The sequence below is a fragment of the Cetorhinus maximus genome, chromosome 8 (assembly GCF_964194155.1).
Source record: "Cetorhinus maximus chromosome 8, sCetMax3.hap1.1, whole genome shotgun sequence".
Lineage (NCBI taxonomy): Eukaryota > Metazoa > Chordata > Chondrichthyes > Lamniformes > Cetorhinidae > Cetorhinus > Cetorhinus maximus.
The window spans coordinates 38,481,343-38,505,364 of NC_135886.1; the positions used below are offsets into that span (position 1 = coordinate 38,481,343).

General features: G+C 45.8%; 1 protein-coding gene across 2 annotated transcripts in view; it reads right to left on the minus strand.

Annotated features, from left to right (window-relative positions):
- Nucleotides 1–24,022, minus strand: part of LOC144683564 (protein phosphatase 1 regulatory subunit 12A-like) — a 301,353-nt gene that overhangs the window by 6,262 nt on the left and 271,069 nt on the right. For both annotated transcript variants that reach the window (XM_078546708.1, XM_078546707.1), the window contains 4 exons: nt 18,330–18,477; nt 16,013–16,117; nt 15,846–15,896; nt 14,892–14,942 (listed from right to left, as the gene is read on the minus strand). In XM_078546708.1, coding sequence (XP_078402834.1) covers nt 14,892–14,942; nt 15,846–15,896; nt 16,013–16,117; nt 18,330–18,477 — 355 coding nt within the window. The remainder of the gene's footprint in view (nt 1–14,891; nt 14,943–15,845; nt 15,897–16,012; nt 16,118–18,329; nt 18,478–24,022) is intronic.

Below are 24,022 nucleotides of genomic sequence, written 5' to 3' on the forward strand. Positions count from 1 at the left end.
TGGCATCACTAACTTGTTGAGACACCACTGGTGGGTGTTGGCCCTTTGACAGGAATCTAAAGCTATAAGGGATGGTGTTTTATCACAATTAATTAAGAACACAATGCCAAGATGTATTGTTGAAGCTAAATGAATTTACTTTCTGCCCCTGTAAATAGGAGCTTGCAAGTAAGTATAGCAAGAAATAAGATTGTACAATGTATCGCTAACATGATATTTTCCAGAGTTAACACTACATGTAGCCTTTCTCTTGCCTTCGGAACCATAGAAAATTTTATGTCCAAGAACTGTGAAGTACAGCCAGTCCAAAAAAGACTTTCTTTTATCATCAGAAAAAGGAGGGCAACCCGAGGACGTGGCAGCACCAGGATGTAGCAGCTCAACTCACCAAGGCAACATATACTTTATATCCAAGATGTAGGTAACTACAGCATTTTATTCTAATAACTAGAAATGATTTTACTACTTAAAATTACTTAGAATTTGAAATGCTGTCATTAAATCTATTTTAGATGCAGAAAAAACCTCAACTAAGTGCACAGTACAACATCTCGGAACAAAATATGGATCAGTAATTTAACACAGATGCAAACAATGCAGAAAGATTCATATGACAAAAACAATGGGCGGAATTTTCCCGAGTCTGCTGTAGGCGGGCGTGATAGATGGTGTGTGCGGAAAACATGGCGTGACCGGAAAACATGGCGTGACCTGCTTCACGGTGGTGTGAAGGCAGCTTGTGATTGTCCGCTCAGCCCGCCAACGGAGGGCTGCATTTCCTGCCATCGGTCGGCGGGGAGCTAATTGCAATACGTTAGCATATAATTAAAAGGCCCTCCCGCCAGGCTCTTGTATCATCCGTCCACGTTGGCGATGCAGGCAACATGCACTTGGCGGCCCTCACTTTCGGGGAACTGAGGTGAATGAGCAGCAGCATTGTCCACAGCTCGCCCATTGTTTACGGGCCTCAGGGGTAACTGATGAACTGATGCCTGGCCCCAGAGGCGACTGCTGAGGGCAGTGGGTGGGGGGGCGATGGTGTCCAGGGGCAAGTGCTGGGTGTGACTGCTGAGGGGAGGGGTGTCAAGTGCTGCCTTGGCATTGCATCCCGCGCACAGGCAGTCGACGTGGGTAAGCAAGGGGAGTGGTCATGCATTAGGGACACCTGTATAAACTGACCATGCCTCCGCAACTAAGATAGATCAGGCGCAGCCACAGTGATATGATTGGGGTCAAGCTTTTAGCCTGCCCGCCCATGCAAGCAACGTGGAGGCACCAAAGGGCCACCAAGTGCTCCATACCTTGCACCCCCAACCCACCCCCCATGCCCCCGGCACAGACTTCAAGTTCGCCACCACTGTATTGGACCGCAGAGCAATTGGACTACATACGTTGTACAATCTCCTCGCCATGTAGCAGTGATTGCTGGAGGCGCTCACAGCCCCTTGCAATCTCAGCATCCTGGTTTGGACTAGTGACCCCCCATGTTGCAGGTTGATGGGGCAGCCATGCAGCAAACTCATCTCATGCCATCTGAGGGGTGATCAGCACTCTCCGGGAAGCATTAAGGGGCGGTCACACAGGGCCAGGAAAGGTGCTAAATACAGCCATGATAACCACATCCCTCTCTCTTTCATGCTGCAGGAGGACCACGTCAGGATCATGGATCCTGGTGACCTAGCTGTATGCCTGATGGCCTACAGAGACTGTAGAAGACTGAGAAGAGAGCGACTGACGCACGTGGCTGCACAAAGGCAGGAGCAGCAACCTCATGAAGAAGGGGCAGCACTGGTTCCCGCACACGCTGCCCAGGAGCGACAGTGAGCCGTGGCTGGTCGGCGCCTAGTGACACCCAGGGTCTATAGGCACTGCCTGCCATTCCTGCAGATGACTGAGAACCAGTGTCGCCGACAACTGCACATGTCTAGGGACCTGGTGGCTCACATCTGCCACTTACTGCAGGACTTGGCGCCAAGGGGACATGGAGGGTATCCACTGCCAGTGGCTGTGAAAGTGACCGCAGTGCTCAATTTCTGTGCCAGTGTCTATTTTCAGGGATCCACAGGTGACCTCTGTGGGATTTCACAATTCGCCACCCACAAATGCATCCATGAGGTCACAGATGCCATCTTCCCATGGCACACAACTTTGCGCATTTCGCCTGGGACAGCCAGGATGCAACGGCCATTGAATTCGCCCCGATCTCTGGATTCCCACAGGTGCAGGGTGCAATTGACTGCACTCATGTAGCGCTCAGGTCTCCATCGCTACACTCATCAACCGCAAGGGCTTCCACTCACTGAACGTGCAGCTGGTATGCGACCACCAGAAACACATCCTGCAGGTGTGCGCATGGTTTCCAGGGAGCGTGCACGACGCCTACATTCTGAGTCACTCGTAGGTCCCTGCAGTCTTCCAGGGTCCACAGAGGCTGCAGGGTTGGCTCCTTGGGAACAAAGGCTACCCGCAGAGGCAGTGGCTGATGACACCCATGCGGCAGCCTCAGACTGCAGCAGAGCGACGCTATAATGAGGCTCATGCAGCAGCTCGCAACTTGGTGGAACAGACCATTGGGATGCTGAAGAAGTGGTTCCAATGCCTGGACTGGTCTGGTGGAGCCCTGCAATACAGTCCGCAGAGGGTGTCACGCATCGTCGTCAGCTGCGCCCTTTATTACCTGGCGCTGCAACGGGGTGAGGAGCTGGCTGAGGAGGTGGAGGAGGAGGAGCTGCATGTCTCCTCCGATGAGGACGCCGCCGACAGGGATGAAGGTGAGGGGGTCCTCGGTGGTGACGATGGCAGGAATGACGCTCTCGCACTGGCAAGACAAGGCAGGAGTGCTCGGGAGGCCCTCATAGCTGCCAGATTTGTGGAGGATGATGATGACATGCAGTGAGGCGTCCCCGTAGATCCTCACATCGCAGTTGTGAATGTTTGACTCCAGTGGCAATACCCTTTGTGAGAGTGGTCCTGTCATGGAGATGCAGTGGAGGCCCTAATCGTTGCTCAATCGCAGGGGGATGATGGCAACATGCAGTGAGGGCACTCCATGAATTTTCACTTAGCCTCTGAGAATGTCCGACTCATATCTGACCGAAGGCAGCATGCTTGTGTTCCATGATCAGGGCCATCTCAGAGACGCGGCCATAAAACATTAGATGCATCTGCTGCTGTGTCCGCCTTAAGGACCTCAGCCCATCAGGATCTGGTGCACAGCATCACTGGTCACAGATGCTGGTGTGATGGGGGTCAGCCCCACCCTAAAGGTGCTGAGAGCACACAGAGAGAATGAGAGAACTCTGTGGCACCTGCTCACTATATTCTGGCAGCAATGACCAGCTGAGGTGCGGGCATCAGTAACGTTTCCAGGGAGTGTGAGGCTGGACCGTCACTGGAAGGCTGCACAGAGCACAGGGAAGAGGGCCTGGACTAAGATGCCTTTATCTTGTGCAGAAGGGTTTCACATCTGAGTGACAAGAACATTGCTCATCAGAACAAGGAGCCACAGGCAGGGAGATATTCTTAGTTTATTGACAATAGTAAACAGTATGTATAAGTGATCAACACCTGTGCCCAGGCTGTGCAACTACTTTTATTTAACTTTCCTAACCCTGCCGCTACATCTTGGTGCTCCCCGGAGATCCACAGCAGGGGTGGAGGCAGCCTGGTGACTGTGACACCCTATCTGTGAAGACTTTGGCGGGCGTCCTCTGGAGGGCCAAGGCTTGCTGGGCCCCGGCCTGCTTTCGGGGTCCTGCTGTGCTAGTGGCACCCTCCTCGGCCTGTGAAGCTGCAGCTGCAGAGGTCACAGGAAGAGGGCATTCGGATGGGCCGGTCACTCCCAGAGTTGCATTGGTGGATGGCCCCGGAATGTGCACCTGCTGATCCTCCTCCCTATGGGTGCCGAGGGCCCCCGGCTGACTCTGTGAGCGGAAGAAGTAGCTGGAGTGAGATCGAGCTGCCCAGCACCCCCCTCTTGCATAAACACTGTTGGAGGCTAACTATGGCATCAGCGATGGAGTTAAGCCCGCAGCAGTGACGTCCTGGGCCAAGGTCTCCATGGCGGCCGCCATCATGCCAGTGCGTTGCAATGCTGGCACTATCACCTAAGCCTGAAGATGGACACCTCCATCATGCCTTGCAATCTGAGGAGTGCAGCAGACATCGCTTCCTGTTGTTCTCTAGCTTGCCTTTGCAGCTCCAGCAACTGTAACATGACTGAGTCCAGAAGCTTGTCATCTGACTTGGACTCAGCAAATTTCTGGCCTCTAGCAATCCTCTGAGTGCTGGGTACCTGGGAAGTTCCTGCCTCCACCTGCTGTGGATCAGAAAGTGTGATGTCTCACCAGATTGTGATCCCGACGCTACTCTAAAGCTAGGTCCCACCAAGGTATGTGTCTCTGCTTTGATGGAGGGTGCAGGTGAGCGCTGAGACAAGACTTCAGGGAGGGTGCCTTCAGATTCCTCTTTAGAGGTTTCTTCGGAGCTTGACTGAAGGCCCTGGGTCATGGACTCTGTCAGCTGTTTGGCGGATGTGCCTGCGAAAGCAAGGGGAGATAATTAGTGCATGTCAGTGGCCTGTGAAAGCAGACATATGACTCACGGCATGGTTGCCTGATGGATGTTGCACTGCTGGATCCCCACTTGGTAGAGCAGCGCCGACCTCATCGTCAGCACTGAACCGGTCCTGGTCATCGCCGGCCAGCTGGGTGGCTCTGTTAGAATTCTGTCGAAACTTTGATTTCCAGCATCCCTCCACCTGTCTGCGGCCTTTCCCTCCTGTTGTGAGCCAGCTTGTCCTGCATGGATAGAGATGGGGAGAGTGTATCAGGACACCTGCCGGGCCTGATGATAAGTATGCCTGGCCTATGTGGGTGGTGAGTGGCCCCATGGATGGGATGAGGACAATGATGGTGTGTGAGAAAGAGTGAATGGTAATGTCCCTTGCACTGGCAGTGAGTGAGGGCCTTGTGGACTTGTGATGGGTTTGAGAGTGAGAGAGTTGGGAGTGATGAAAAGAGTGACTTAACCTGGTGGAACGGAGATCTGCATTCATCCTTTTGCAGCACTGGGTGGCTGTCCTCCTCTGCAGGGCGTTCGCACTGACCATCACTGCCACCGCCTCCCAAGCCAGTTTGATGGCATTGCTACCCATCCTGCGGGCAGAGCAGGGGTACAGTGGGTACATCCTGGCTGGCCTCCACGGCATCCAGCAATCACTCGAGGGACCCGTCATTGAAGCGGGGGGCTGAAGTCTTTTTGCCTTTGCTGGCTATGTCTCCCAGGCAGCGATGGTGAGCTGGAGACGATGAGCGCTTTGCTGGTAGCTGCCTTTTAAAGATGGCAGCCGGTGTGATGCAACAGCGGGATGATGGCAAGTGGGCGAATGAGAGCCCACCCATCACGGAAACGGCGTGTTTCCCGGAAATGCATAAATAATGAGGCAGGCTCAGGAAAATACAGTGTGAAAACCCGCCATTTCATCACCGCGTTGGACTCCATTTTACCAGCCCACTGCCGCACTGAAGTGCAATTCTGGGAAAATTCCACCCAATGTTGTACTTAAAATGGTAGTACCACATTCAAAAGGGAATGTTAAAAGAGGGATTAGCATCTCTTTTACTTCAACAGCATGAATTTTTAAGAGTACTTCCTTGAAGAGAAATATGATGCCGAACACAAGTAAGAGAAAATGACTTCCTTTTTAACACCTCTATGTTCAGGTACTTCCAAAACATGCATCACTCTTTTTGTGAGCGCAAGATGACTTATACTGTATCTGACTACTGGATGCACAATGCTCACTGAATTTTTTTCTCTCTTCTCAAAACAAATGATTAACTTTCTCCTGCGTTCTGAATAAAAAGAACCCATTTCTTACAGCAGTACACCAACTTTCCCACAGCATAAACCCACACCCTAGCCTAAATCTAAGTACTCTATTCAAAAGAAACATAATGCATATTAAAACGCTCCTTCATTGATGCTATTTTCTCCTGCCCCTTTAGGTCCTTCCAAGCCACCTCACCAACTCCTTAACAAAGCTCCTCACCAGTCATCTCTTTGACCTTTTAGCCACTCTTCTTATTCGCCTCGTCCCTAGCTGGCGATTATTTTCTCCACACTTAAATGAGACACATTTAATTTCTATTAGAGATATATAAAAATAAACGTTGGCGATGATGACCTGGTAATCCAGAAAGTAAAAAATTCCTGCAGTATTTTGGGGTTCCAGGTGACCAGCCTGATGATTCTCAGTATGCTCCTTTTAAAAGAAAATGAGAGATATCCTAACAAAAGACAAGCAGTCCTTCAATCAGGAACGAAACCGACGGATGACCCAGCAGAGCTAGGCACCGGAAACAAGACCAACAAACTCAGCTCTGTCGACCTTGCAAAGTCTTCCTTACTAACATCTGGGGGCTCGTGTCAAAATTGGGAGAGCTCTCTCTCAGACTAGTCAAGCAACAGCCTGACATAATCATACGCATGGAATCATACCTTATAATGTCCCAGGTACCACGATCACCATCCCTGGATACGTCCTGTCCCACCAGCAGGACAGTCCCAGCAGAGATGGCAGCACAGTGGTGTACAGTCAGGAGGGAGTTGCCCTGGGGGTCCCCAAGATCGACTCTGGACCCCATAAAGTCTCATGCCATCAGGTCAAACATGGGCAAGGAAACCTCCTACTGATCACTACGTACTGCCACCCCCCTGCACCCCCCCCACATCAGCTGATAAATTGGTGCTCCATGTTGAACATCACTTGGAGAAAGCACTGAAGGTGGCATGGGTGCAGAATGTACTCTGGGTGGGGTCTTCAATGTCCTTTACCAAGAATGGCTCGGTAGCACCAGTACAGATCAAGTTGGCCGAGTCCTAAAGCGCATAGCTGCTAGACTGGGTCTGTGGAAGGTGGCGAGGGAATCAACAAGAGGGAAAAATATACTTGACCTCAGCCTCACCAACCTGCTGCCGCAGGTGCACCTGTCCATGACAGTATTGGTACGTGTGGCCACTACACAGTCCTTGTGGAGACAAAGCCCTGTCTTCACATTGAGGATACCCTCAATCATGTTGTGTGGCACTACCACTGTGCTAAATGGGATTGATTTTGAACAGATCGAGCAACTCAAGACTGTGCAACCATGGAGGTGCTGTGGGCCATCAGCAGCAGCAGAATATTTATTATGCTTTTGCATCCAATTTTTATCCCTGGAAGTACATCCAATTCTCTGAATGTTTGTATTGTGTACAGATTGAATAATTTTGGCGACAGTACACAGCCTTGTCGTACTTCTCTCTTCACTTGGAACATGTCCAATTGTCCATCTTCTAGCCTTATGCTCACTGTTTGGTCCCAATATAGGCTCTGGAGAAATCTTTAAATCGACAACTAATTATCATCACTATTCAGTAACATCTGTACCACCATCCTACTTTTCTTCCTTAACTGAAGTACCGAGCACATGGCTCCCAGGAGGACAAGCGCAGGTTAGACAAGATCAAGGTGTTGTTGTATGAGCGGGTAGGGGAATCAAGCTTGTGTGTTATTACTGCAGGCAGGCGCACTGCATGAGATTTCTCATAATATGGCATCATTTGGAAATTTCAAGGATTGTATAAATATTGCAAAGAAAATAGTCACAGGAAGAGTCGGAGGTGGTCTAGCATCATGGTTAAATTCATACTCTATCTGGAAAAGCTTGGTGCTGATACAGCCATTCCAAACAAGAGGTTAGAATGAGGTCCAAACCTTTATGCCAGTTTAGATATGATATGTTTACTATCTGGGCAAGGAAAGTCACTAACCCTCCTAGTTAACATGAACCAAGATACGGTCTCTCAGCACCACACAAGGAACATTAATTGTCTGGGAACTCTGGCCTTGAGACACAAGTCTCCACTTACCTAATTATGCTTGCCACTGCTAAATCTGCTCACCATTCAAAGATCATCCAGGAATATAAAGATAATCCCAGTTTCTCTTCACCACTACAAACTGTCATCTTAAACCACCTTCCCTTTCCTCCTCTCTCATAATCTGCGAGGAGCTCATAGACATCGTTTGTCACAAAGATTAAAAAGTTCAGCTGCCTCTGTCATTTCCCTCCATTGCCCTTACCCAGGAGTGGGAAACCTCTTTCTCATCAAGGGTCACTCACGCATAGACAAAATCAGTCGTGAACCACACACACACATAAACACAACTTAATTTTTTTTGGGAGAGTACAGAAACATTCAACTCACCCACTGCTCTATTGTAATGGCCGAGTTTGCTTTTCTTTAATGCGCCTTGTTATTGTAGATTCTATGCCATTCACAATGACTGGTACTTTGGTCTGCATTACTGCCACTTCCAGAACCTCCTGCCCATCACTGCCGTGTTTGCCAGTATCTACTCAATGAGCGGCAATTGCACTGGATAGGTAAGCAACAGAGACCAGGACGTGTCTCACCCAGGACCGCTCTCTCTTGGGGCTATCCCAGGACACCTCTCACCTGGATATCATTTATTCAGAGGACGACGACACTGACCTCCTTGAATCTCCTGCCTGAACTGTTTGTGCTGCACTTCCCTCGTTCTGGCTGCATATTTTGACAAAGTAGTCCCACAGTGACTCTTAACCTTTACTCAGTAAATGCAGAGATGTATGTGTCAGATGCACGTGATATATTTTGTTTTAAATCTCACTGCGGGCTGGATGAAGTAGTGTAACAGGTTGCACCTGGCCCATGGGCTGGAGTTCCCTGCCCCTGAGCTAGAGGCATGAACACACTGGGTTGTGAATATCGCTGGTGGTGACCTTTAAATGGTGGAGTTTGGCTCGCCACCACATTCTCAAGGGCAATTAGAGATGGGTAATAAATGCTGGCCTAGCCAGTGACGTCTGCAAACCATGAATGAGTAATAAGATGGTAAACTGCCTCCCTAGCTAAACTCAGTCCGGTTCTGGGACTAGATTTTGTTATGGGGTGGTCCTCTGATATGCCCTGGTGTCCTCCTTTTCTCATCCTCCAGGGAGAATATGGTCCTGAGGCCAATCCCCACGGTGTTACAGGAGAGTAGCAGCAAACAGAAATTCACAGGGTTGCTTTGAAAGACAACAGGATCTGCATTGAATGGCAACTGAAATGGCAAAAAAAGTGAGTGCACTGTTTAACAGCAGGAATATCACAGGATGCTCCCATCAGGCAATGTGTAGCCTTGAATTGGAAAAAAAAACTCTCTCAATCGGGTAAACAGTCCAGAGATTCATAAGGTGCCACTGAGTTCTGGGTTTTCAACTTAGAACCAGAAATAGAGTGTTAATGGAAGAACAGGACAGGTATTCTCTTTGTCATATTAGATAATAAAACATTAATCACTTAGTGGAGGCCATGTTAACACGAGGGAGAGAGAGTGAAGGTACGATCTTATTCTACCCTGGGTGAGATTTTGACGAGGACGAGCAGAGAAGTTAATGTTCAATCATTCCAAACAATGCTTACTCGCTGTGAGGAAACTTCTAACCATCCATGGAGGTCACCTTATAAGAGTTGTTGTTTCTGATGTGAGTGGGTTTGCTTTAAGATTAACTAAATTAACTGCAATACTTACTTCCTTTAACTCCTGAAAGAAATTTGCTTCTCACAGATGTGTTACTCTGAGTAAACTGTTAGTGCACAGAGATATTCAGCAGCTTGACGTAGGCATTTTCAATAACACTGGGATAGCACAGGAGGATGTAACAAACTGAAGCACATCCTGATGCAAGTGAAGATTTTAACACCGTGTTTCTGTTAAGGTGCCAACAATTCTCTAAGGATATTCAAAGCTTTGCCCGACAATCCACTAGCATGCTGACACTCCCAGCTGGTTTCCAGTCAGTCTATCCGTCACTGATTCCTCACCCAGATACTGCTCTAAGTGTTAGAAAGTGGCATTTGAATATTAGAAAATGGGATAGGCAAAATCTGTTAAAGGAAATGTATGATACGCAAAATAAGTGCTTTGAATGTGACTCCATCATTAATCCCTTTCTTTATGGTTCTGTCCCTGCCCCTTTCCTTTACAGTAGCTTCCTGAAATCTGGGCAGGAGGCTCATTTACACTGTCATTTCATTTCCCATGGTGTTGGCATGGACTGAAATATTAAACAGATTTTTAAAAAATACTAATTGGAATATTTAAATAATCTTTTCTCAGTCCCTAATTATTTGCGTTTTCTTCATTCTATGACTATTTATTTAGGAATTGTTTTCTCCAATATATTGTTTGAAATCTCCAGCACAGGCCAGATGAAAAAGCACAATGGGCTGCATCCAGCCCCCAGGCCAGAGCTTCCCCATCGGAACAAAGATCCTCAAATGTTGCCTGATGCCTTAGCCCTGAAATCGTGTTGTTCTCTACATTGTATCCCATCTCCTGCAATTCTTGCTTAGATCTCATCTAATTCACGAGATGCACCTTTTATTCTCTTGACCCTATTCAACCAAGCTATTGATTAATCAACTTTCCTTCCTGGGTTCCATGTTAGCTGATATTGTTAACCTTTCCCTCTCCACAGACATTGTTCCCCTGCCCTGCCCTGCCCTTCAGATTTGCCTCTCCTTTAAAAAGCTACCCTTGACCCCTCTGTCCTTGCACATTACCACTTTACTCCAACCTCCCTTTCCTCCCCAAAGTCGTTGAAGGTGTTGTTGCTTTCCAAATCCATGCCCATCTTTCCTGCAATTCCAGGTTGAATCCCTCCAATTAGGTTTCCAGCTGTGCTACAGTACTGAAATGGCCCTTATCAAAATCACAAATGACATTGAGTGTGGCTGTGATAAACTAACCCTCCCCATTCTTCACCACCTATTTGCAGCCTTTTCTGCAGCTGACTATGCCATCCCCCGCCAACTCTTGTCCTGTTGTCTGGCTGGGCGCAATTGCCTGAGCTTGCTTTCATTCTTACCTATTTAATCATAGACAGAGAATCAACTGTAATGGCTTCTCCCATTCCTGTCATGCCACTTCTGGAGTTCCGCCAAAGGATCCCTTATATTTCTTATCTATATGCTACTCCTTGGTGATTTCATCTGAAAACACATCAGGTTTCACTTGCATGTTGATGATATTCAGCAATATCTCACCATCACCTCTTTGGACTCCCTCACTGTCTGATTTGTTACATTGATTGTCCAACATCCAATATCAGCTGAGCAGAAATTTCCTCCAACTAAATACTGGAAAGAGTGAAGCCATTGTCTTTGGTCTCCCCCAGAAACTCAATTTCCTGACTACTGATTCCATCCCTAGCAAAGATCTTAAGCTGAGTAAGACTTTCACAACATTGGTGTTGTGTTTGACCTCGAGTTAAGTTTCTGACCACATATTCACGCAATCGAAAAGGGTGCCTACCTCCAACTCTGTAACATTGCTCAATTCCTACTCTGCCTTAGCTAAACTGTTGAAATCTGCATTCATAACGTTGTTACCTCTAGACTTGACTATTCCAATGCTTTCCTGGCCAGCCTCCCAACTTCCACCTTACATAAATTTTTGTTCATAAAACTCTGCATGCGAACACCACCACCTCCAAGGTCCCCTCCAAGCCACACCATCCTGATGTGGAACAATATCACCACTCCTTCACAGTCGCTGGATCAAATTCCAGGAACTCCTTCGCTAACAGCACTTTGGATGTACCTACATCAAAAGAATGTAGAGGTTCAAGGTGACAGCTCACCACCACCTTCTAAAGGGCAATTAGGGATGGGCAACAATTGCTGGCCTAGCCAGTGATGCCCAAATCATGTGAAAGAATAAAAAAAGAAACAAGCCTTTGGAATTTGTGCTATTCCATTTCCAACCCTTGTGCACCTTTGATTTTAATCATTCCGCCACTGATGGCTGTGCCTTTCAGCTGCCTCAGTCCTAAGCTCCGTAATTCCCTTCTTAAACCTCTCTCTCTCCTCTTAAGATGCTTCATAAAATGTACCTCTCCTGATGTCTCCTTCTGTGGCTCAATGTTTTTATTGATAACACTCTTGTTAAGTGCCTTGGGATCAATATTCCCTGTAAGGTGTGTAGCCACACAGCAACCTGAAAATTCCCACACAAGCCAGCCCCTTTAACTTATGGAAGACATGCAGCACAAAATATTAAAGGGCTTGCGTACTTTGGTCAAATGCTGTTACGAAAATATCTAATTTCATGATTCATATGTTTTAGGAATAAAACTTTTAGGGGGGGATTGAAGTTTTAAAAAGATGATAATGGAAGCACCTGGTTTTGGAAACTGGCAAACAAAACTGAAGTAAATGCAATACAAACAGACCTGGGGTAATTACAGCTCAAAGGTGAAGTTTTTTTTTGTGCTTTTGGGGTGGTGGCAAAAGGTGTTCACATCATGGGATTATAATGGTTACTTTGGATCTATCTGGAGGAGACCGTTTGTCTCAAGATATCTCAGAAAATGCTTTGAAGTTGGAGTGTAAATGGGAGCGGTTTCAATTATTTATGTAGGTTTCCCCAGCTGAAAAAAGCAAAAAGCAACTTGTAAAGACTGGGTTTCTTGATGGAACCAAGTCGTCTAGTAAGAGGGCAGTTATTTGCATTAGAGAATTTTTTTATTCATTTATAGGATGTGGGTATTGCTGGCTAGGCTAGCATTTATTGCCCATCCCTAACTGCCCTTGACAAGGTGGTGGTGAGCTGCCTTCTTGAACCGCTGCAGTCCCTATGATGTAGGTATACCCGCAGTGCTGTTAGGGAGAGAGTTACAGGATTTTGACCCAGTGGCAATGAAGGAACAGCAATATGTTTCCAAGTCAGGATGGTGAGTTTTTTTGAGGGGAACTTCCAGGTGATGGTGTTCCCAAGTACCTGCTGCCCTTGACCTTCTAGATGGTCACAGTCGTGGCTTTGGAATGTGATGCCCAAGGAGCCTTGGTGAGTTCCTGCAGTGCATCTTGTCGATGGTACACACTGCTGCCACTGTGTGTCGGTACTGAAGGAATGAATGTTTGTGGATGGGGTGCCTATCAAGTGGTCTGCTTTGTCCTGGATGATGTCAAGCTTGAGTGTTGTTGGAGCTGCACTCATCCAGGCCAGGGGAGAGTATTCCATCAGACTCCTGACTTGTGCCTTGTAGATGGTGGACTTTGGGGAGTCAGGTGGTGAGTTACTCATCGCATGATTCCTAGCTTCTGACCTGTTCTTTTAGTCACAGTATTTATGTAGCTAGTCCAGTTCAGTTTCTGGTTAATGGTAACCCCAGGATATTGACAGTGGGGGTTTCAGCGATGGCAATGTCACTGAACATCAAGGGGCGATGGTTAGATTCTCTCTTGTTGGAGATGGCACTTGTGTGGTGCAAGTGTTACTTGCCACTTTACAGCCCAAGCCTGGATATTGTCCAGGTTGCTGCATTTTGACATAAACTGCTTCAGTATCTGCGGTGTTGCAGATGGTACTGAGCACTGTACAATCATCAGTGAACATCCCCACTTCTGATCTTATGATGGAAGGTCGGTCATTGGTGAAGCAGCTGAAGATGGTTGGGCCTAGGACACTACCCTGAGGAACTCTTGCAGTGATGTCCTGGAGCTGAGATGATTGACCTCCAACCACCACAACCATCTTCCTTTGTGCTCGGTATGACTCCAATCAGCGGTGAGTTTTCCCCCCCGATTCCCATGGACTCCAATTTTGCCAGGGCTCCTTGATGCCACACTCTGTCAAATGCTGCCTTGATGTCAAAGGGCTGTCACTCACATGAATAAATTATTCACGTGAGTCCCAGAATCAAAGAGTTGTTTTGAAGGTAAAATATAATTAATTTAAGTCTCTATCTGGGACATCCCTGCTATGACATCGCCATGGGGATAGGTTTCAGGGAACTACCCTTTGTTAGGAGAGTACTTGTGTGTGTTTTTCCTCACAGAAATAAACCAAGTCAGCTTGGACTATGAGGAGGTAATTTGTATCTGCCAGCAGCAAGGTGCACAGAGGCCATTAGGAATCAGTGATGTTTCTGATCTCGAGTTACCATGCAGGAATTGAGAGTGGGACTCGTGCTCGAAATGAAAAGTCCAAGTGCATGAGAAATTAAAATTGTCAGATCTGCCTGGCAAGGCCAGTGGAAGAGATCGTCAGTGATATCCACGCGGAGAGCAAGCTCTGGAGGTCTCAGTGCCAGACTGGGAAAAAAAGTGAATTCCTAAGAGCTGTCGCACACTCTGGGTTGAACTCAGGAGAAGTGAAGGAACCAGCTGTAATATACAGGGGAACTCTTGGGTGTAAATAAAAATAGAACATGGAGTGTCCTGTTGAGATTTTCAGGGTTGAATGATACAGGTTTAATAAGGGTTAAATTAGTAATACCTGCTTTGTTTAATTCATGGGTAGCACAAGTTTTGTTTAAAACATGAAATCTTGTGGCGTAATTTCTTTCAGTTACTAACTGGAGTTCAAATTACTTTTTAAAAAAAGTTAATGCTCTCCCTCGAGATCATAACAGTAGTCAGTTGCAAGAGCACCAAGAATGGTAAGGAATGATTAATTCGGCTGATTCCTCCCTCATAAAGGGTGTTTATTTCTAGCTCCCGAGTTGAGAACAGCACTTACCTGCTATTGTTACATAATAGAAGAAATGAACCATTCCCGTGGTTTCCGAGTGAGACTGGGTTTTACCCATATAATTCAATCAACTTAAAATGGGAAAAATGCAATTTTCTGGAATCTAGGTTAAGAGAAGTTGTTAAAACACCTTAATAGGCGGCCAAAGTGCATAATAAGCACTTGCCATCAATACCGAAGTAAGTTCTTCATATAATTGGTCGCATAAAGGAATACTTTCGAAGCTCTCTCATGGGATATGCAATTCATGTTAGCATAATAAAGAACCTAAACCATATACCTTTAGCTCTTCTTCCATTTCAGAAACTTTCCTTTCCAAAGCACGTTTTTCCTGTTAGAGACCAATTACACTATGTTAGAATAACAAAAATAGAAAAGCATTCCTGGCCTTAACTTTATAAATGAATGTTTTGTTCCAACTTTTGCTCCTGCTCTTGAGGCCAAACAGAGCTACTAGCAAGTTAACTGATCAATACAGGAACAATTGAACTGCATTCAGAAGATAATGGATTCCAGAAATACATGATCCTTACTTTTTTGTGCTCTTCAAGTGGGCTCCCAGTAGGTGTGCAAACCTGCTCAGCCTAACGATGCAAACTGGCAGGAGTTGCAGGGTAACTTAGAAACATGCCCACCTCATCCTACCGCATAAGCACCCAACTGAAATCTCTACTAATAGGCAAATTCTGTGATAACTCAGAATACCTGTGTTCTGCCCAAATTTCAGACAACCCTGCTGAGTTCATAATATACTTGTGCCCTCTGTTGACCCCATAATTTTGGTCCTAAGTCTCTGGAATCGTTTAGGCATAAATTAAAACTTCTACATTGTTTGTTTTTTTACCCTTAGAATGTTTTTGTAGCAAATTATATAAGAATAAGGGAGAGGTTTGTAATAATTGTTGTTATTACCTTTGTCATAGGTTTAATATAAAGCGTAGAGCATTGAAGAACTGTAGAAATATAGGAGCAATCTGGCTTTTATCACTCACAATAAAGGTTTTTTTACAACCCACCTGTACAGGGTGACCAGCTGTTATTGGCTATAAGGGTAACGCAAAATAATTGGCGAACAGTTTCAATTGGGAATTTAAGTTGCCAATAAACTAACAATGGGGAGATTTTTGCCTGGGCAATTTGTACATGCTCAGAAATTTGTGGTTGGGATCGTGGGGTGGAAGGGTTGGGGGGGGGGGGGGGGGGGGGGGAGAGAACAGGTGGAAACTTAACGTACCCTTTTCTCCATCTCCATCATTGAAGACTTATCAGAAATCCTTTCATGCTTCTGAAATGGACAAATTCCTACATTAGTTTGTGTTAGATTATCAACAGGAATTTTATACAGCAAAGGATTTAAAATTTAAAAAAGGTTTTCATGAAAATCTCTCAATCTCTCTGAACCTGTGTAGCTTTCTCCAGCTGTGCTTTTACATCAGTGAGCTCAAGCTGTGCCTCTTGCAGTTTGGCTTTAAGTTTCTCATTTTCAGTCAAGGCCTCTTCATATAACTGTAAAACAAAATCAATGATTAAATCAACCATAAACTGTGAATTTCAATTTGAGCAGTCAATTTTATCTTTACATACACTATTTTAGCAGTTTTTGAATTGTATTTTCTTTTAAATATATAAAGTTTGCAACTTTGTTTCAAAGGTAATAATAAAGTGGAAGAGCTACTTTTAAATGTGAGGAACTTTCTTCCCACCCAGCCTACAAGTATTGCAGGCATAATTTTAAACATTGCTACTTATAGAAGACATTCACTCTCATACTGCATGAGGACTTCACGGCCTACAGGCAGGAAGGAGAAGGGGATATGGAAAGATAGAGAATAGCTGCACATTTTGAATGCAAATAGTGAGCAAAAATATTGAGTTTTTATAAGTATTTTTCTCTGTCGGGTACACAATCGAGCAGGTGTTTCTCAGCAATGTTATGAGAGTGTAGTGATCATTACTTGAATTGATCATGTTATGGGCCATGCCTATTTAAAGTTCTCTGAACAGACCACTTGTTCCACTGTTTCTTTTAAAACCTCAAGTCAATTGGAGTGATTTATATCTGTTTATAGATGGAATGCTCAGTAGAACGACTCTTGTTACTAAATATGGAGTTAAAGGAGCAATTACATTTAAGACGAAGCTAACACAAACTACAAAGCCATTGAAATTATACATATTTTACTGCACAAGTATACATAAGTGTTTAAAATTACTTGCAGCCTTCTATAAAGATTCCCAACTTTCAGAACTCCATGTTTAGATGATTTAGCCACCCATTAATTATTACTTGACAGTCTTGGAAAAGATCCTCCTGACTTTATTCCTTCACTATTTTTGAAGTATATTGTTAATGCACTTATTATATATACTATATATTAAGTGGGTAATGTTGCCCTTTCACCCCGGGGATTTGGTTTTAAATCAACAGACCTAAATGTCCATTTTCAATCCTTGAAATAGAGAACCAAAACGCCCATGTCTCCCTCGCCGACGGTGAGAATTTGATCTTCCATAAATTGTCTTCTAAATATTCAAGATATTCCCAGATTTGTTCCAGATTAATAGTCACATCGGTGCAACATAGGATGCTTTTCCCCCAGTACAACTCGTTATATTTGGTCATTTTGAAAATAGCCATAGAAAATGCTGCATGTCAGCATCAAAGCTCTTATATAAATTTAGACATCTTCCAAGCCTTGCAACAAAAATACTTGCACAATAATAAGTTAACATCTGGTGTTTATAAAAGTATGCAGAGTACCTCCCACAGGTCATCACTTAGGACATTCTAGAAACGAGTCCAGAACAAAGCAGAAAGGCTTTCAAAATTAAGAGATTACAAAATTGAAATCAACATGTTGGTGCCCAACACTAATCAAGGCTTGTCAGAGGATAAATACACCTCAACATTCTGCTTCCTTATTCACTGGACCGTGAAATGGCTAACTGTTTAGCACAGTGCCTGAAAATTTCTAAGACTGAATGAATTTTACTATAAAATGGATTTCCCTATATAGTGTATTCTTTGCTGTGTATTAATACAGTTTCTTCCTGTTAATTTGGTCTTGCTGTGAGTAAACTTATTTGTGCTCCATTTCACGTCATTTGCTAGCGTTACCAAATTAATTGAGGTATTCTTGCAAAACTTGTAAATTGTGTGTCACATTTTTATTAATTTTGTTGCAAAATCTTCAAAATTCCCATATTTGGAGGAGGAGTTGGGGAATCAAAACTCACTGCTATGTAAATGAGCTGGAATCAAACTGTGAAAATCATTCTGATGTTCAAAAATCTCTTCACTACATTTAAACTACCAGGGGCAGATCAATATATTCACTAAAATAATTCTGTTATCTGGCATGTAAGGTCTACCACATTACTTATGCATTTGCCCACTGTACGGGGGGACAATATGGCAAAAGGATAATACAACAAGAATTTTCAGCAAGATTTATAGTCTTTTAATGATTCATGAAAGTAGGAACACCCAGATTTATAAATGGTAATATTCCCACTGCAAATTTCAACTTCACAAAAAACTGTAGCTGGAAAGGGCAAGACAGAGTCTGTGCGTGGGAGTGAGTTAGAAGACAAAAAGCAAGGTCAAAACCAGGGAAAACAAATTATTTTTGAAATATAAAGCTGTCATATAGATTCATACCCAAAAGTTTACAAATGATCAAGAATCTGACATCAACAATCCCCCACCATTATCTACCTTCTTGTAATCCTTTATGGTGTCTTCCTGTTCTAGTTTACTAAGGGATGACAGTCGATTCTCCCTGCGCGTGTACGAGCTAGTTCGACTCAACAACCGGTCACTGTAACTGTCAGCTGTCGAGGAATTTGATGATCCCGAATCCAACCTAAATGCAAAAGCCACAGTTACAGTTATGTTACAGGCCATAACACAAAATGCAGCTGCTGACCAGCCTCAAATTAATACAACTGTAAATCAAAAGTCCACATTAAGTAAAATTAAAATTGTCGCATTTCAGAACAGATACCCGATTCTGAAAATGCATTATAAAGTGTTGTTACAACAGCAACTTATATTTGGATAGCAGCTTTAACATCAAATATCCTGAGGTGTTTCACAGGACCATAATAAACAAAATATGACATTGAGCCAACGGAGGTGGTGTTAGGTTAGATAAGAACATAAGAAATAGGAACAGCTTTAGGCCATTTGGTCCCTCAACCCTGCTCCACCATTCAATAAGATCATGGCTGATCTGATTGTGGCCTCAACACTTTCCTGCCCACCCATCATAACCCACAACTTTCATGTATATCAAAGATCCGTCTAACTCAAGTCTTGAATATATTCAATGACCCAGCCTCCACTGCTCTCTGAGGAAGAGAATTTCAAAGATTAACAACCCTCAGGAGAAATTCCTCTTCCTTTCAGTCTTAAATAGGAGACCCCTTATTTTGAAACTGTGCTCCTTAGTTCTAGGCTCTCCCCCAAAGGGAAACACCCTCCCTGCATATAACCTTTCTTGCCGCCTTAGAATCGTATGTTTCAATAAGATAACCTCTCATTCTTCTAAACTCCAATGAGTATAGGTCCAACCTGTTCAACCTTTCCTCATGAGACAACCACTTCATTCCAGGAATCAACTTAGCAAACCTTCCCTGAACTGTCCCCAATGCAATCCCACCTTAAATAAAACCACAAAATGGTGGTAGCCTTTCATTTTGTAACGTGATGGCTTGGGCCCTGGTGGTCAACTCTGTGTTAAGCGTCGCCTGCTACGGCTCAAGAACCCCACTCTGGCATGGCAGTGTTTGCTGCATTTGCTGGAGAAGAAGATAGTGGGCCGAGAAGGTGCACGGTTCAGGGGCCTCGATTTTCTCTGGGCTCTTTTCTCAACCAGCTGAGCTTTTTTTTCTGCTCACCTCTTGCATTCTCTCCAAACGGTCAGCCTCCAGAGTTCATGGCTATCATCAACTGTCTCCCAGTTGTCAGTGTCAATGTTCCTCATATCTTGCTTGCAGACGTCTTTGTAGCAGAGGTATAGACGCCCAGGAGGGTGGTGACACAATGGATAGTTTACCACATGGAAGGTCTTTGGGTATATGGCCATCATCCATCCGATGAACATGGTCAAGCCAAGCCAACACGAACATCTTTGGATTAGCAAAGAGTATGTGGTGATGGAATTAGTACGCTCCAGGTTGGTGGCCTTGTCTTGCAAAGGATAGTTCTGAGACAGCAAAGGTGAAAACTGCTCAGCCTTTTCTCCTGCCCAGAATATGTTGCCCAGTTCTCACCAGTGTGAAGGAGTACACCAAGGATTGAGGCTTGGTAGATTAACAGTTTGATGTTTTCAGTTAGGTTGCTGTTGTTCCACACACTCAGACTGTACACAGTATTCCAGGTATGGGCTCACCAGAAGCTTGACCAAAGAGTTAGGTTTTAAGGACTGTTTTAAAGGAGGAAAGTGAGGTAGAAAGTAGGAGAGGTTTCAGGAGTGCATTGGAATATTCAAGTCTAGAGATAACAAAGGCATGAATGAGGGTTTCAGCAGTAGATGATCAAAGGCTGAGGCAAAGTTTTGAAATAGAAATTAGTGGTCTTAGTGATGGTGCCGATATGTGGTCAGAGGCTCACATCTGGGTCAAATATGACAGCAAGTTTGCAAATGCCTGATTCAGCCTCAGGCAGTTGCCAAGGAAAGGGATGGAGTTATGGCTAAGGAACAAAGTTTGCTGTGAGGGCCGAAGATAATGAGCAGATTCATCCCAGATTTGCACTAAGTGCGGTGGCGGGCAGGAGAAAGGACGTTTTATTCGCAGGCCGCAATGGTGGATTTTCGCACCATATCGTCCCAATCCCACCTCATTAATCATGCATTCCTGGGAAACACGCTGTTTCGCTAGCGGGTGCCCTCAGATCCACCCGCCACGCTGTCACCTAGTCACTTCCTCATGCCAAGCACCATATTTAAAGTGCACCCCTCTCGGTGCTTCCAGCCCAGGACCGCTGCACAGAAGACATGGCCCCGAAAGGCAAGAAGACTGCAGCCCCCCAATTCAATGACGCATCCCTGGGACGCTTTCTGAAAACTGTTAGAGTCGCCACAAAATCCCCTACCCTCGCTCTGGCTGCAGGAGGCCCATCAGTCTCACCCGCTTGGGAGGTGGTGGCAGTGGTGGTCAGTGCCAGCACTGCACAGAAGGGGTTCGCCATCCAGTGCAGAAAGAGGATGAATGATCTCAACCATGCCGCCAGGGTAAGGCGGCCATCTCATCATTCTAAACTCTCACACTCAAGCCCATCACACATTCACTGGCATCTCACTCACTGCCAGCTCAAGGGACATCATCACACACACACACACACACCTCCATCTGGACTCATCTCCTGTGGAGACTGCCTCCTCGGCCCACGCCATCTTGAGGCCACTTGTACAGAACATCATGTGTACTCACATGCACCCTGGGATACCCCCCTTGCCCAGTAATGCCCTAGCCCTGCAGCCTCTTCCCTTGCCCAAGGCTACTTCCCCCCCCTTCCCCAAGCAAACCATAGCTCTGCAGCCGTTGAAAAGCCACCCCCGGCTTACAACTGGTCTCGTAAGTAGAGACCTGCCCATGAGCCCCCCTAAAAGTGATGTGGTGCTGCCTGCGCAGCTTGGCGCTGATGACTGTGAGTGCTGCCTGAAGCATGGTAGGCATACAAGCCTCAAAGTCCCCACTGAAGTGCAGCTCGCCAGGTTCACGTTACTTATGTTGAGTTGTGAAATACGTCGGCGTGCAATTACGCCGGCATGCTCAGGTGATCCAGCACTTGGGGGGGGGGGGGGGGGGGGGGATAATTCTGGTGAATTGGGCTTATAATGATATGTGAATGTATTACAATGAAGTTCCTGATGTGCAGCGGCAGGAAACGTGGCCTGCCACGGGCAGAGTGGACGATGTAAACTGGTTTCACATGGATTTTTGGTCTTCCCACCATATTATCCACTCACGCCCGCCATGATGCCCGATGCCAGCGGGCACGGAAAATTCTGCCCAATGGCTTCAATCTTCCCAATATTTAATTGAAGGGAATTTCTGCTTATCAAGTGCTGGATGTCAGATAAGTAGTCTGATGGTTTCACAACAGTGGAGTCAAGAAAGGTGCTGGTTGGGTAGAGCTGGGTGTCATTGGCATACATGTGAAAACTAATGCTGTGCTTTCAGTGATGTTGTTGACAGGCGACGTGTAGGTGAGAAATAGGAGGGGGTCAAGGATAGATCCTTGAGGAACACCAGTGGACATGGGAAGAGAAGCCATTACATGTAATACTCAATCTTAGAGAATCGCTTGCAATGGCTTTTGTTCCTGTTCCCAAACTATTATCTCTGGTGTCACCCAAGGATGCAAGCAAAACTCTGCTGTGCAGGCCAAGCCCTGTTCCCCTATCTCTCCTATGAACAATGACCTACAATGGCTCTCAGTCAAGCAATGTTTTGATTTCAAAATTTTCATCCTTGTTCCAAATCCCTCCATGGCCTCGCCTCTCCCTACCTCTGCAATCTCCTTCAGCCTTACAACCCTCCAGGATACATGCACTTCTCTAACTCCGGCCCCTAGTACATTCCCTTTTACTTGCTCCGCCATTGGCAGCCACAACTTCGGTTGCCTTAGCCCTAAGCTCCAAATGCCTTCCCTACACCTCTCCACCTCCCCTTCTGTCTTCCAGACACTCTTTAAAATCTACTTATTTGCCTAAGCTTTTGGACATAAGACCTAATATCTTTCCATATGGCTCAGTGTCACATCTTGTTTTAGAATGCTCCTGCAGCACTTCAAGATGTTTTATTAGTTAAAAGCGCTATATGAGTATCTTGTTGTTGTTATGTCTCATGGACAAGATGAGCTTAGAGAGGGCATGAAGGGAGATAGAAAATAAACTAGAGAAAGATGTGAGGTCAGAGTTTGGGCAGAGGGGAACTTCAGAGGAAGTTTAGCCCTGTGGGCTGGCAGAGGCAGAGGACTGGAAGGTCTCAATCTTAGTGACAAAGCAGCCCATGAGTACTTCACACTTTTTGTTGGAGTTGAAGATGGAAGAGGCAGCCGAGGGGGGTTCCAGAAGGTGGTTGCAGTAGAGAAAAGCCGGTGGCCATCTGCATTCCAGGGTGCTCCCCTGGAATAGTGAGCAGTTTTAGCAAATGAGAATGCAACTTGACAGTGCATTGTGTGGTTCTGGATGTGAATTTTTTTTATTCATTCATGGGATGTGGGCTCGGCCAGCATTTATTGCACATCTCTAATTGCCCTCTAAAAGGTGGTGGATAGTTGCCTTCTTGAGCCACTGCAGTCCGTGTGGAGTAGGTACACCCACAGTGTTGTTTGGGAGGGGGGGGGTTCCAGGATTTTGACCCAGCGACAGTGAAGGAATGGCGATATATTTCCAAGTCAAGATGGTGAGCGGCTGGGAGGAGAACTTCCAGGTGGTGGTGTTCCCAAGTGTCTGCTGGCCTTGTCCTTCTAGATGGTTGCATTGTGGGTTTGGGATGTGATGTCCAAGGAGACATGGTGAGTTCCTGCAGTGCATCTTGTAGATGTTACACATTGCTGCCACACTGTGTGGAGAGAGTGAATGTTTGTGGATGGGGTGCCTATGAAGCGGACTGCTTTGTCCTGAATGGTGTCAAGCTTCTTGAGTGTTGCTGCAGCTGCACTCATCCAGGCAAGTGGGGAATATTCCATCAAACTCCTGACTTGTGCCTTGTAGATGGCAGACAGGCTTTGGGGAGTTAGGAGGTGAGTTACTCGCCACAGGATTCTGAGCTTTGGACCTGCTCTTGCAGCCACAGTATTTATATGGCTAGTCCAGTTCAGCTTCTGGTCAATGGTAACCCCCAGGATGTTGATAGTGGGGGACTCAGCGATGGTAATGCCATGAACGTCAAGAAGCGATGGTTAGGTTCTCTCTGGTTGGAGATGGTGATAGCCTGGCACTTGTGAATGTTACTTGCCACTTGTCAGCCCAAGCCTGAATACTGTCTAGGTCTTGCTGCGTTTTGACATGGACTGCTTCAGTATCTGAGGAGTCCCAAATGGTGCTGAACGTGGTGTAGTCTTCAACGAATACCCCAACTTCTGACCATATGATGGAAAAGTCATTGACAAAGCAGTTGAAGCTGGTTGGGCCTAGGACACCATGCTGAGGAACTCCTCCAGTGGTGTCCTGGAACTGAAATGATTGACCTTCAACAACCACAACCATCTTCCTTTGTACTAGGTATGACTTCAACCAGTGGAGTTTATTTTCCCTGATTCCCATTCATGCCAGTTTTGCTAGGACTCCTTATGCCACATTCAGTCAAATGCTGACTTCACGCCAAGGGCAGTCACTCTCATCTCGGGAGTTGAGCTCTTTTGTCCATGTTTGAACCAAGGCTGTAATGAGGTCA